We start from the raw sequence: 15,379 nt of genomic DNA on the forward strand, positions 1-15,379 counted from the left end.
AACAAGCTGGTGCCTCAGACAGATTCATTATACTCCCAAAGCTAACCCACTTTCCCCTGTACTTTCCTCTTCTACCCACTTCTCTACTTTCTGTTCCTTAGTCCTGCCAATACAAATCACACTAAGTTTTGCCACTTTGGGTAACCAAGACAGAAATATTGAGGAGCTCAGAAACAATGAGTAAGTTCCCAATTTCCCATCACATTAATACAGAATATGAGGCTTAAGAATCTGTATCACTGTCAACAAACTATGGGCCACAGGCCAACTCCAGTCTTGTGCTTGTTTTTAGTCAGCCCATAAGCGGAGGATGGCCTTTACATTATTAAATGACTGAGGGGAAATCAAAACAATAGTATTTCATTACAAATTAAAATTCTATGCAATTCTAATTTTAGTGTCCATAAATAAGGTTTTATTGAAACACAACCATGCTCATTCATTTATGTGTTATCTGTGGTTGCCTTCATGATACAATAACAGTTGAATCGTTGTGGCACAGATCGTACAGCACACAAAATCTAAAATATTTACTATTTGGTCTCTACAGAGTCTGCCAATCTTGGTTGTATATTATTATTTAGCTAATAAAATGAATTCAAAATCACTTTATTGATTTTTCCTACTACCTAACAACAAACAAGATTAAAATTTGCAATTACTTAATAGTATTACACAAGATCCATGTTGGTAACCATGAGGGGAAGAGAATAGGACCTGGTACTCTTATTTTGTTAAAATATCTACGCTTGACGTCCATTTCAGGCCATGATGTACTAACAAAAAAACAGTATAACCTGCTGCTGTTTAAACAAACTAGACAACAGGACAAATACATGAAACAACCATTTTTAGAAATTCACCTCTAGAGGAGTGTAATCCCTAAAAGAAGGGAAACAAATGAGATGAGCCCTAGGATGGCCACAGCTTTCTACTAAGAGGCAGTTTATAGACTACAGTACAAAGGAATCTAATCAGACCTCAGCTTCCTTGCTGACTGAACTGGGATATATTTTAACAAGCCATTGGAAGTACGAGAAAAAGTAGCAAAGAATATGAAACAAACGAAGAAGAAGGGAGGGAGGAGGAGCAGGATGAGGAGGAGGGAGAGGAAAGAAGAAGAAAGAAGGAGGAGGAGGAGGAGGAGGAAAGAAGAAGAAAGAAGAAGAAAACAATGCAAATTAAGAAATTTTATTTATTTACATAAAAGAAAGGCAATTACAAAATACTATTTGGCCTAACAGTATCTATTTACTGGATCAAGAGAAAACTTAATTTAAAAATACAGAAGTAAAGCAAAAGAAACAACTAAGAACCAAAGTGGCTTCCACCAGGATTGCAAGAAGGTCGGAAGGAGCTCACAACATGGTTATTATTTGGTATAGGCAGCCCTAGCACTACTTGTATGTAATACGTTGATTAAAAAGAAAACGAAAAAGCATACGCTGCTTTGATTCAACGCTATTATTAAAAAGTGTAAATGTTTGAAAGCCTTCCTAGCATTGGGAAATAAAGCAAAACTCTCCTACTAAATCAGATTTTCCTATCAGTGGTCTACGAACTTCCAGAGTTCATGATGGTAGCCTGCAAATTTGTTATCACTGAATGCCATAAAGCATGTTTCAACTTTTATCTTTTAAAATTTCCATAATCATTTATTACTATTCTTAGTATTTTCATGGCTTTTGAATAATTTCTATTTTATCTCTAATTATGTCCACAAGTTGTTCCCTACACACAAGTACCTGGCCAAGGCAGTGGGTGGACTGAACACCAAGCTACACTCTGATAACTGAGATGAATGTCCTAACCCAAGGCTGCTATTTAATTTGTACAAAAGCATTCACAGGACTGCATCTGCCCAGAGGAGACATCTTTTTCTAACTCCATGAAGGCATCATACAGGCTCAGTGCAGCCCTTTTAAAAATGTTTTTAAATTCTCAATTCTGTCCATACTGTCCCCCTTTTAAAATTCTTAATATACTATTGTGCTTTCTTTTTTTTTTTTTCTTTTTTTTTAAGATTGGCCTTCTTAGAGGCTGCCTATTAACTTTTTTCAAAGAATAAATTCTTGGGTTTTTTCTTAAATCATTTCTATTTATTTTTTATTTTCTATTTTAGTAATTTCAGTTTTTTTAATATATCCTTTGTATATCGTATCTACTCTATGTTATGTTCTCTCTTATCTCTTTTGTGTTACTATTGGCTAATTCCACAGACATTGTTACTAATTATTAATAAATAATAGCTATACTAATTATAACTTAATTTTCTGTTAAAGAATGACACAGATTATTTACTATTTTTGAGTAGATAGGAACATAATAAATACTGTAAGATTTTTCTATGCTTCACTGTGATATAGCAAGTGTTTTTCTTTTCTTTCCTTTTTTTCAGTATTGTGGAGTTTCACTCAACTAATTTTATTTTCTCTTCCTCATCAATCTTCATTAACAACTGTCTACTATAATTATTCTACTGAGAACCTCTTTGGTACCTGCATATTTACACACTATGAAATTGAAAACTGTATTTTCAGTTTTTCTAAAACCACATTAAACTTGATTTCTATCTTCAACAATTCGTTATGCATTCTACAATATGGTTAATTTTAAAATATGTACAAGAAGAAAATTTACTTTGGGTTTATATTTTTTCCACTTAAAATGTTTTCCCTTTAAACTGAAAATATATAATATGTGACACTGTCCCTCCATCCAACCCTTCCCCCTACAAAAATATAAAATAAAATCTGGAAACAGAACATCTATGAATCCATCCCTCCAAAACAAAACCTAAGTCTCAAATGCTACTGAACAGCATAAGGACTCAATATTTTTCATATGCAGTAATATTTCATTTTCCCCTTAAATTTAACAACAGAAAAGGGAATTAAATGCTAATAGTAGATTACTGAGAAAAAAAAATAATGAGCATCTGAGGGAATAGAAGCAAATTGGGGAAGGAGAGAGGCTGCTGCTGGGTCATTCTTCCCTCTCTAAGGAAATCAATTAGTTGTGGCTTCAGTATCCGTTACAGAGCCCTGTTCAAAGTTTGAGATAGTCTATGACATAATTCTTCATCTCAAAATTAGATCATTAATAAATATACAATCATAACTATCCAAAACAACTACTCTACAATTTCTCTAAATTATTATACTTGAGAAAATACTGTTCATAAAACAATAAAACATTTTTTTAACTATCCCAGAAAGCATTAAGAACTAAATACATCCTATAGTCATGAGTGGGTGTTTCCAATTCCATGACTGAAGCCTACAGGTCAACACCCCCAGCTAGGATAATACCATGCTACAGATTATTTTTGTGGTAGACAAACAAGGCTTACAGATAGTAGTCATAAATAGAATAGCTTTTCCTTTGGCAAAGTTACAAATGGTAACAGGATCCCAAAATAATGGCTATAGCCTCAGAACATTCTGTGGATGCGTAGATTGCACTAGGCCCTATTCAATACCTCCATATTTCTATACTTTTCCTTTGAAGCACCGTCAAAGGACTGTACTTATATATTTGTATAATTAATCTTATTTGTATGTTCTCTTTCCTGACAGAAAGCTTTTATAAGGAGTATATGATGTCTGAATTAAGATCTCAAGGATATACAGAAGGTAACTACAAGAAAAATATTCTAGGCAAAGAAAGACTGTGTAAAGGCACTGAGGCAGGAGAGAAAACAGCTACTTAGGATGTCAAGAGATGATGGTCATCTTAGTGTGGTAGATATAAAAAACAAAGAGCAGAGTTAAGAAATATTTAGCAGGTAAAACTGACACCATTTCACGATGAATTTTATGTGAGGTATGAGACTACAGAACAGATAGATTCTGTATGCTAATACTAGTTTGTATTTATATATCATTTGCTTTATTTTTGCTTAAAATATTTGCTCCTATAGTAATACTCTATTTCAAGAAATAAGCCCTCTAGTAATGCCTAAGATGATATTTCTAACTGCACAGCACAGAAATGAGGGATACTTTAAGGAGAGTTAAAAAATACAAGCTGAACTGTATAGAAAACAGGTACATCTATTGACCTTTTTTACTTGGCTAGGGAAAAAACTAGCTAACTGACTAAAAGGAAATTAATACTTGCAAGACTATACCTCAAGTAAAGCGTGCCTACAGTAACACGGCAAGGTAAATAGAATAAATGCAAAGCTACAATAATGTTTACTTCAGATTTAAAATATTTGACCTAGAAAATTGAGAGTGCAAAGGCCTTCTACAAAGAAGGAACTGCAAAGTATTCGTTGAGTAAAGGTCAAACCTCACTGTTTACATATTAAAAGTAAACCACAAGCAAGTTTTTTACAGTCTTTGTAACTTTTTTTCTGTTGTACTACGCTTAGGGGATCGACTGTAGAGATTGGGATGCTAAAACATTTTTAAAAAGACACAGTCTTAAGAGTTCACATATTCTAGGAATCATAGCAATGACAAGTGAACTTGTGAACACAGTGAACAATGCACCCAAGAATCAGATCTAAAAGACAGTGTTAAAGCAGTAATTGAATATGGTCAAACTACTACTGGAAATACTTCAAATAACTAGTCAAGTACCTGATTTATATACAAAATAAATGTATCTATTTATTAACATTTCTCCATGGCCCTTAGTTAATTCTTCAATTTCGTTAAAGAGAACGTCCGTAAACCCTCTCTACGTACATGAACAGGGATCAAAATGCATTTCTCTTCTTTATCAGCAGTGTAGACAAAACTTTAAAGCTACTACACCATTAGGCAAAGATTATTTCATTCTTTGTTACAAATGTTGAGCTTAATTTCCTGCATTATCTTTTCTTATAAAGTACAGAGCTAAATTCCTTTAGATTAAATGTATACATAATGTGACTCGGTTGAAGAATTATTAACAGGCCCAAGTTATGGAAGGGCAGATTAGGACTAACATATTAAAGAATTAGGATTAGATTTTTCCTGATATAAAACTAGCAATATCCAAAACTCAGTGAGACCTCATCACTCGGTGTTCAAGCACGAGTTAGATGGAGAAGTTATGTGGTTGGCTTAATGCTAAAATAAAGAAGCTGCACTTGTGTGATGGCCAGACTAGATGATGTAGAAGATCATGGATCATTTTTAAGATTTACAATAAAATACTACAGAGAATAAAAGACATTGATAAAACACGTATTTCCGTATGTCTTGGTTGTCTACAAGATGTCAAGTATTACTCCACATACTAGATATGAACTGAAAGAATAACCCTCGTCCTAAATACTAAACAGTTCACCCTCTAAAGGAGGAGGGATAAGCAAACTAATAATTAAAAGTGCTGATGGTTTTTCACTAAAGCCAAAATGATATTCATAGATATGTGAATGAAGAGATTTACCTTATTCCTGTAACTTAATACTCCCAACAAACGAGCTAAGCAATGAAAGAATTCTTCCCTGTTTGAGCGTTCTATGCATGGGGTTTTCTTTTCTCTCAAAGAGCAAAATTTCCATCAGAAGTATTACACGATTTTCCTCTAGAACATCATCAAATCTCCATAGTAGTAAACAACTTTGTATTCCACTCTAATTTCTAAAAAAACCACTTCGAAAGGTAATCAAGGCCCTGGATCTGATGGAATAAATTACTTTAGTTGCAGTAGAGAATTCTTTCAGAATTGTTGGCAAAGATTTGTTTTATATGGGTATATACTTAGTAAAGCTTGAACCAGATGTGCAAATGTGCTTGAACCTTCTCTGCAGAGAAGATGAAAACATGCCTTTCTGGTCCAAGAATCCTTAGGAAAAAAAAACTTTCTATTTGAAGTTTCAAAGAGCTATACAGTTCCCCAAAGAGACTAACAAATAGAAATTATATTTTGTATTGATACTTCAAATACTAATCTACTGAGTACTGAAGCCCACTGCTCAAAGATAGGAGGAGCTAGAAATTTTAAAAACATGAGTAATATCAGAGTCACGTGCACAAGAGATGAGATATAGCCTGTCAATTATTCTGTCATATCCTCAAAACCGTAGGAGAAATGTTATGTAACAGAATATCTGCTTCAAATTTTTTCCTTCTGTTCCAAGCCGCAAACCAGCTAAACATTTCAAGGAAGGTTTACCTATGTGGCTCCTTTTGCTTGCCTAAGATACTTGAAAACTGATTTTACATTAAACAACTGCACAGGATAATGGAAAAGGCACTTCACTTTAGGAGGTGTATGGAATAAAATCTGGAGGGACATGGCCGATCGTAGTCAAAAGATGAGAAGAAAATGGTCACTTCATTTGATAGGGTCAGCAAAGCTTGACTACAAGAAGTAACGCAAAAATCTCAGGCTTTGGTCTATTCTTTTATAAGAGTGTGGTGTGTGTGCGTGTGTGCACGCGTGCGCGCAAACGCGCGCGCGCACACACACACATATATATATACACACTATCATAAAACAGCAAGGTTATATTCTCACTGGTTGGGGTCCCATACTTTCTGATCCATTATTCTGTTAATTGTACAAAGATCCCTCTTGCTATGGAGGGACTTTAACCTGCCTAAAACAGTTAATTTCCCTTAGATGGTTAAGTAACTTTGCAACTCTGAGATTAAAAAATAAATCAAACTTAACCTTTTATATTGCGTTTAGGTAAAAGTATAGTAATAGCTCTGCAACCTTTTCTGATATAAAATTTATTTCACTTTAACGCAGGAAACACATTTTTAATGGCACTCACATTCATTTATAATGACTTGTTCATTACAACTTTTTAAGAATGTGTTTGTCTTTTTGAAGGTATTTGAAACCTTAAGTGAACAAGCTATACAAAGCTAGTAACAGCTTTAAATTTTTATAATTTAATTAAGCTAACCAAGAAAATGGTAAAGAATTTTAATCTGATATATTTCTTAAAATAATTGAGGAATTTGCTAAATTTACCAAGAGTATTTAATGCTTAAGGAAGGGCAGGTTATTTAAGCTAATAAATTTAATAAATATGCTAATTAAAATTAAGTATTCCTTCCTATATTCACATATATTTAATGCCCTTCAGATATTTTAAAACCCTGATTATCAAAAATTCTGCTTTTTCTATTCTAGAATATATGATAATGAAAGTAAAATAGAAGAGTACTTATGATTCATATTTTATTTTCTTCAATAGGCCTAATATTTAAAGACAGGGACAAAGGCAGAAATGGATTGTCAAAAGATCAAAATGGCACAATAGTCTCTTAGTCCCATCGACTAGAAGTCATTCTAGCGGCCTCAGCACTGTTCCCATGAAGCTTGTGCTACCAGGCTGTGGAACAGTTACGTCACTACAGTTGTCTGACGTATTTGATATAAAGTATTTGATATAAACAGTATTTGATATAAAGAAATTTTTCTTACAAAGATAATTTCTCAACCAACCAAATCAAAGGGAAAAAAAATGCCTGATTCAGGAATACCCTGAAGTCCAGCCACAGCTTTAGAACTTTTAATAAAACTGACACGTGCCAGGAAAGAAACAGGTATAAATGAGAAGGTGGTAACAAGTGTACACATATATATGTAATTTGAAAAGATACATGCCATAGAGAATACTTCAAGAATCTTCGAGGTTTCTGACAAACATACTCTTACCACATGATCCAGCAACTGCACTCCTTGATATTTATGCAAAGGAGTTTTCTGTCTTCTTGTTTTTTTGTTTTTTGAGATGGAGTCCTGCACTGCTGCCCAGGCTAGAGTACAGTGGCATAATTGCAGCTCATTGCAACCTCCGCCTACCAGGTTCATGGAATTCTCCTGCCTCAGCCTCCCCAGTAGTTGGGATTACAGGTGCCCACCACCATGCCCAGCTAATTTTTGTATTTTTAGTAGAGACAAGGTTTCGCCATGTTGGCCAGGCTGGTCTCGAACTCCTGACCTCAAGCAATCTGCCCATCTCAGCCTCCCAAAGTGCTGGGATTACAGGCGTGAGCCAGCGCGCCCAGCCTACCCAAAGGAGTTGAAAACTTCTGTCCACAAAAAAAAACTGCACACAGATGTTTATAGCAGTTTTATTCATAACTGCAAAAACTTGGATGCACCAAGATGTCCTCCAATAGGTGAATGAAAAAGTAAAATGTGCCACCTACAGACCATGAAATATTATTCAGCACTAAAAAGAAATGAGTTATGAAACCATGGAACGACAGAGAGGAATCTTAAATATGTATTAGAAACCAATCTGAAAATGCTACATACTGTACGATTTCAATTACGTGACATTCTGGAAAAGGCAAAACTATGGAGAATAAAAAGAATCGAGGTTGCCAGGGGTTAAGGGATAGGGAGGCATGAACAGGTGGAACACAGAGGATTTAGTACAGTGAAACTACTCTGTATGATACTACAATGGTGGATACATGTCATTACACATTTATTCAAACCCAGAGAATGTACAATACCAAGAGAGGACCTTAATGTAAACTATAGACTTTGGGTGATATAATGTGTCAATGCAGGTTCATCAATTGTAACAAATGTACTCCTCCGTTAGGGGCTATTGATAATGGGGGAGGCTGTGCTTATGTAGGGGCAGGAAGTATATGGGAAATCTGTGTACCTTCCTCTCAATTTTGCTGTGAACCTAGCACTGCTCTAAAAAATAAAATCTTGAAAAGAAAAATGTCTTTGAGGTTTCAAAAATGGAAAATGTTGCAACTGTATGAGAGGATTAGAAAACAGCCATAATGAAGAAGGGTGATGTCTGGCACAAATAATAAATAGCATAGGTAAATGTGAAAGAGACACTGGTTATGTGTAAGACAGTCTTGGAGGAAGCACTGGAAAACGGGGCCATACTGTGGAAGGCTATGCTGCAGGAAGACCTGGTACTTACAATTAGCACTAATAAACCACTTAAAGTTTCAGAGTACAAAATTAGTTAACCACAAGGACACCCGAAAACAGTAATGTGGCAAAAGTGTGTAAGATCAACTTCACAGCACACCTAGTTCTAGCTATCCTCCCAGTCTCTACTTTTTAATCTTACCAGTAATTTCTCACTCTCCATTCTTTAATCTGTGTGAGAAACTTTTAAAAAATATTAGGTACCACAACTTAGTGTAAACAGCCATTTTCATAAACATACTCTGTATAATGTTATCTAAGTCATGAATGACTTCAGCTTGAAGAAAATTCTAGGGAAGTTGACTTTATACATTCTCATCTCCCCCCACACTGACAGTAAATTATGTAAATTAATCTTTGAGAACAGACCTTTAAAATCAGTTATAAACTTCATTATATCCCAAACCTGATTCTCAAAAGAGTTGCTTTGTCCTTCACCATCAAAAACGTATCATGTAAACGCAAGTACTTTCGTGGGTTTAAATCCTTGCCCTGTACTTAGCAGTTGTATACCTGGACAAGTTACTTAACCCTCTGTGCCTGTTTCTTGATCTATAAATCTGTAATAATAACATGAACTATCTCAAAGGATACTGTGAAAATTGCATGAGTTATTTTGGGGGAAGGGGGAGGATCTTGTTTTTAGTGTTTTTGTTTTTATTTATTTATTCATTCTTTTTTCAGAGACAGGGTCTCACTCTGTCATCTAGACTGGAGTGCAGTGGTGCAATCATGGCTCACTCAGCTGTTGAACTCAGCTGTTCAACTTCTATCTACATTTATGCCTGTGATTATTTCGTGCAGTATCATAGATTTAAATATCACCTATATGTTAATGACTCCCAAATTTCTATCTCCAGCACAAAGGACTTTTCCCCAACTACTCAATTCTATCTTCTCCCTACTCCCAACCATCCAACTGCCTACTTGACATCTCTACTTGTTCCACATCTAACAGGCATCCAAACTCATATCCAAAACAGAATCTCTGATTTGTCCCAAAACCTATTCTTCCTCTTTCTTCCACAACTCAAATAACAGCTATTCTTTCAGCTGCTCAAGCGAAAAACCTTGGAGTCCTCTTTGCCTCCTCTCTTTATCCCATTACCCACTACCCGCCTAAACCACCATAAAAATCCTGTCAGCTATTCTTTCAAAATACAACTGCAAGTATTTATAAAATACAAAATGCAATCACTTCTAACCATCTCCATAGCTACTATCTATCTTGGTCAAAGCCACTATCATTTCTTATCTGCATTATTACAAAAGCCCGCCTCTACTTCAGCTTCTGCAAACCGTTCTTAATAGAGAATCCAGAATGGTCCTGTCAAAATATGTTTTCTGCTTAAAACCATTTAATAGTTTCTCACCATCTCAGTCAGAAAAAAAAAAAAAAAAAAAAAGCCCACCTTCCAAAGCTTAACATGATCTGGCCACCTATAGTCTCTCTAACCTGTATCTCCTACTTCCCTCTCTCATTTATTCCACTCCAGCAACACTGGTCTCCTTGCTATTCTTCCTACACTTCAGACATATTTCCATCTTCGGGCCTTTAAATCCGTTCCCTATGACTACAGCACTCTTCACTCAAATACACAGAAATTCACTCTTCCACTAACTACAAGTCCTTACATAAAGTCCTTACACTTTTTCAAGAGAATTGGCCTGTGCATCCCAAGCCACCAACCCACCTGTCACTCAAAATTGCCACTACCTTGCCATAGAGTAACTTTCTGATATACTGTATTATTTTTTAACTTGTTTATCATTTTTATAATTTGTTTCCCTCCCTACCCAAATGAAAGTTCCATGCAGGTAGGTGTTTTTACTTGTTTTGTTCACTAACAGATAGATTAATTAATCATAGACCAAAGTAATTTTTTTTTTTTTTTTGAGACGGAGTCTCACTCTGTCACCCAGGCTGGACTGCAGTGGCTCGATCTCAGCTCACTGAAAGCTCCGCCTCCCAGGTTCACGCCATTCTCCTGCCTCAGCCTCCCGAGTAGCTGGGACTACAGGCACCCGCCACCATACCCAGCTAATTATTTTGTATTTTTAGTAGAGATGAGGTTTCACCATGTTAGCCAGGATGGTCTCGATCTCCTGACCTCGTGATCTGCCCACCTCAGCCTCCCAAAGAGCTGGGATTACAGGCGTGAGACACTGCACCCGGCCAGTAATTTGTTTTATATGAAATGAATATCTAATTCAAGTCCCTCATTCTGAAGGAGACAAGTTAAGGAGCAGTTTGACTCATACAGAAGCAATCAGTAAGCAGCACAGTCGAGAATAAAAGCAGGTCTCCTTGGTCCCAGCCTGAGGCTTTTTTCCACCAGGGCACACTGATAGAATGTAAGAGAATACATAGAAAACTAAATTTTTTTAAACAAGCATGCATACACATAAATACATAGACACATATACAGACACATCTCACATTAAAATATTACCACTGCCAGCTGGGCACAGTGACTCACATCTATAATCCCAGCACTTTTGGAGGCCGAGGGAGGTAGATCATTTGAAGTCAGGAGTTCAAGACCAGCCTGACCAACATGGTGAAATCTGTCTCTACTAAAAATACAAAAATTAGCCAGGCATGGTGGCACACACCTGTAGTACCAGCTACTCAGGAGGCTGAGGCACAAGAATTGCTTGAACCCAGGAGGCAGAGGTTGCAGTGAGCCAAGATCACGCCACTGTACTCCAGCCTGGGCAAGAGAGCAAGACATTGTCTCAAAAAATAAATTAAATAAAATATTACCATTGCCCAGTATTAGTGTTATACAAGGTAATTTTCTCTAAACTTTTATTACTTACCTCTACCCCAGATTTTTTTGGTGTCTGTGTTACAGTTTCTTTGAATTTATTTGCCTTTTCAAGTTGAGCTTTAAGTTGTTCAGCTAATTCCTTCAAAAAGAAAAACAAGTAAAATATGTGCAATATGTAGTTTAATTCTTTACAACAAAATGTTCAAATTTACACAACAGAAGGAAAGATAGTATAACCAACACTCATGTAGCCACCATCTAATTTCAACTACCAACCCACAGCCTAGTATATTACTTTTTAATGAACTTATCTCAGTTACAAACTCCTTGAATACCTGTGACGTGTTTATGCTTCAAAGATAAATAATTACAAGGACATATATTTTGGAGGAGATAGACGAAGGAAATACATAACCTTAATGACATTTTAATAATTACTAAATATTATAAAAGTTCAATACTTTCAACTTCAGTTATTGGTAACAAAAAAGCTATCACAAGATTTAAAATGTTACCGTCTTTATTGTTGATAATTTGGACGAAAATTCTGAATATATTTCATTTTTACTCTAGGAAACTTATAGAAATTTATATAAAACAACTGTCATATAAAGCAATAAACCATGAAGTAATAAATTAAATAAGTAGATTTATGTGGCATGCAAAGAACAGCAAGCGCCACCACAGTGCTCTTCTTGAACACAAGAACACATATTTTACCCTTTTACCTAGATGACCTTTCTTTCACTATTTTAACTAATTCCTCCATACTTTCAAAGCTCAAACTTTATTTTCTTGCTATCGTTATTGTTGTTTATTTTCCTTACCAATTTCTAGGATGAGTGGAAGTTCAGTGTTTCCAAGGATCAGATTCAAAGAGAGCAGCATATGCAAGATATGCCCTTTATTAGACATAACACACAAATACTTTGTTTGGTTACCATTTGTTCTACTACAGTATTGTACTAACAGTTTGCCAAAACATAAGATTACCTAAAGATCCCTTATATTTGGGTTTGAGATGAGTGCATACATATGACCATGACCAAATCTATTCTATCAAGATGTGGAATATCTGGCTGTGCTATTCTGCTATGTGCACTTTAATATATACATCTCACTGTATATTATTCTAATATGCATGTGACAATAAATGAATGGACGAATGGATAAATGCAGCTCTTACCAAATCATCCCTATTTCTTACAATTCTGAGGTAAATTAGTCGTAAATCAAACATTAGTACAGGAATTTAATGAGTTAGCCTACACAAAGCATCTAACACAGTATCAGGCACAGCATATTTACTGAAAATTTGAATGACTTAATCCTCCTTTTTTAGGTCCCTAAGTAATTTGGAAAAGTAAAAAACATTCTTAAAAATACATGACAAAAATGAGGTGGAAAAAGTGACATCTTTATCTCCCTTAAATATGCTCAATGAGTTAGAAATGCAGGAAGAAAGCAAATAACAAAGTAAAAAAAGAAATTTAAAAGCATGAAGTTCCTTAGGATCTTAAATTTCAGAGATCTGACAGAGAAAGTAGATCATTTATTTACAAGTAGGCAGATACACTGTTCACAGAAAGGTTCAAGAATCTTTTTTTCTTTTTTTGAGACACAATCTCACTTCATCGCCCAGGCTGGAGTGCAATGGCGTGATCTTGGCTCACTGCAATCTCCATCTCCCAGGTTCAAGCGATTCTCCTGCCTCAGCCAACCCAGTGGCTGGGATTACAGGCACATGCCACCACATCAGGCTAATTTTTGTATTTTTAGTAGAGACGGGGCTTCACCATTTTGGCCAGGCTGGTCTCAAACTCTTGACCTCAAGTGATCCTCCTGCCTCGGCCTCCCAAAGTGCTGGGATTACAGGCCTGAGAATTTCTTTAAGAAATCAATAATCAACAGTTATTTTCACAGTGTGCTGTATCCACACTACTAAGGAACTTCTAAAATTACTCATAAGAAGTTAAATATATAATCACTATTCTCCAAAACAACATCTAAGAGTCTTACCATATTCCCCATCATCTCTGCTTTGATAATCTTGGCTCCCAACTTGTTCTTCTCATCAACACTCAGGATGTGAATGGACTCATGCTCTGGACTTCTACAGAAACAGGACAGATTAACAGCATATGAAATATAGGTGTAATGCAAGCAATAACATCAAAACTCAAATGTTATTTTAACTGACCTCAACAAAGCATGCAGCACCAATAGGAGATCATGATTGTAATACATGTAAATTAAACTAAATATTCTTCCATAAATTGATAGTTTAAAATTCTCTGTTACAATGCCACAATCAACTATGGCAGTTATAATAACTGATCAAAATCCCAATAACGAGATAAATAGTATTTATCAACTCTTCTTATTTAATATCCCCATGCTCGTTATTTCAAAAAGGAAACAAACAAAAAACTAGAACCAGGCCATAATTCTATACATCTTTGGAAACTTTTCTCATTTCACATGAGAAGTTGTTAATAATCTAAGAAACTGTATTTAACTGCATTCAAAGAATAAAAGCAATGATCATGTGCTTTTTTGTAAACTCAGTCCAGAACATAACATATAGTCAAATAACATAAACTAGTTTAAAACTGATATCATGTGCCAAACCCATGCTATGGAAGTATCACACAAAAAAAGAAACCACCAGCCAAGGTCAGATTTCCCTAGCTTACTGTCTTAAGAAATAATTCAAGGCTACAGTGCAGGACAGTGATCTCAGTCAAGAGCCTGAAGGACTTCTGAGTAAAGGAGACATAGCCAGGAGTCCAAGAATTCCAAGGCAGCTAGAATTCACAGAACAGAGTACCAAAGAAGAGAAAGCTGCACCATAAGAAAATCCCAGAGAACTGCACAGGGTTCCCCTTGAGTACTCAGCAAGAAACTACCTGCAGTCAGGGAAAGAACCAGCCAAAGGATTGGAGGTAGAGTACTTGGCACTCCTGGGAACTGCATGTTCAGTCGCACTAGCCAGACTAGGAAATCATGTAACTCAAAAAGCACTAGACACAGTATTAACAGTCTTGCTTCATTAGTGGGAAACAGCATGCCCTAGACTAAATGCTGCTCTGGGTCCACCTAAAAACATGTTAAAACAAAAGTTAAAAGGATCAAATGGTTTCCAATTAACCATATTCCAGAACAAAGTTCAGGAGTATTGATAGAAATTCAGAAATGTCTAGCACTCAACAAGGTAGTCTGTAAAACTTATATCTAATCAACGATGATCAGACAGGCAAATAAGCAGAAAAACACCCATAATTAGAACACAATGCTATCAGTCAAAATCAACCCAGAACTGACACAGATGTAAAAAACAGCAGACAAGGATACTAAAAGTGATTATTATAACTGTGTTTCATATGTTCAAAAAGTCAGACACAACAAAGATATAAAAAAGATCCAAAATAAACTTTTACAGATGAAAACTACAATGTGTGAGATAAAAAATATACTGCATAAGATTAATGGAAAATTAAACTGCAAAAGGAGAGTTTGGTGAACTTGAAGCAATTTTCTGCATGAAAAATGGAACACAGAAAAGAATCTGTAAAAATGGACATGGATGCAGCTGGAAACCATCATTCTTAGCAAACTATCGCAACAGAAAACCAAACACCGCATGTTCTCACTCATAGGTGGGAACTGAACAATGAGATCACTTGGACTCGGGAAGGGGAACATCACACACCGGGGCCTATCATGGGGAGGGGGGA

The 15,379-nt window shown here is 35.7% G+C and overlaps 1 protein-coding gene across 2 annotated transcripts in view; it reads right to left on the minus strand.

The window, feature by feature from the left end:
* The window catches only part of CWF19L2 (CWF19 like cell cycle control factor 2), a 123,397-nt gene that overhangs the window by 67,708 nt on the left and 40,310 nt on the right, over positions 1-15,379 (minus strand). For both annotated transcript variants that reach the window (XM_023208163.2, XM_023208164.2), the window contains 2 exons: positions 13,662-13,755; positions 11,692-11,781 (listed from right to left, as the gene is read on the minus strand). In XM_023208163.2, the coding sequence (XP_023063931.2) occupies positions 11,692-11,781; positions 13,662-13,755 (184 nt within the window). The remainder of the gene's footprint in view (positions 1-11,691; positions 11,782-13,661; positions 13,756-15,379) is intronic.

The sequence above is a fragment of the Piliocolobus tephrosceles genome, chromosome 13 (assembly GCF_002776525.5).
Source record: "Piliocolobus tephrosceles isolate RC106 chromosome 13, ASM277652v3, whole genome shotgun sequence".
Taxonomy (NCBI): domain Eukaryota; kingdom Metazoa; phylum Chordata; class Mammalia; order Primates; family Cercopithecidae; genus Piliocolobus; species Piliocolobus tephrosceles.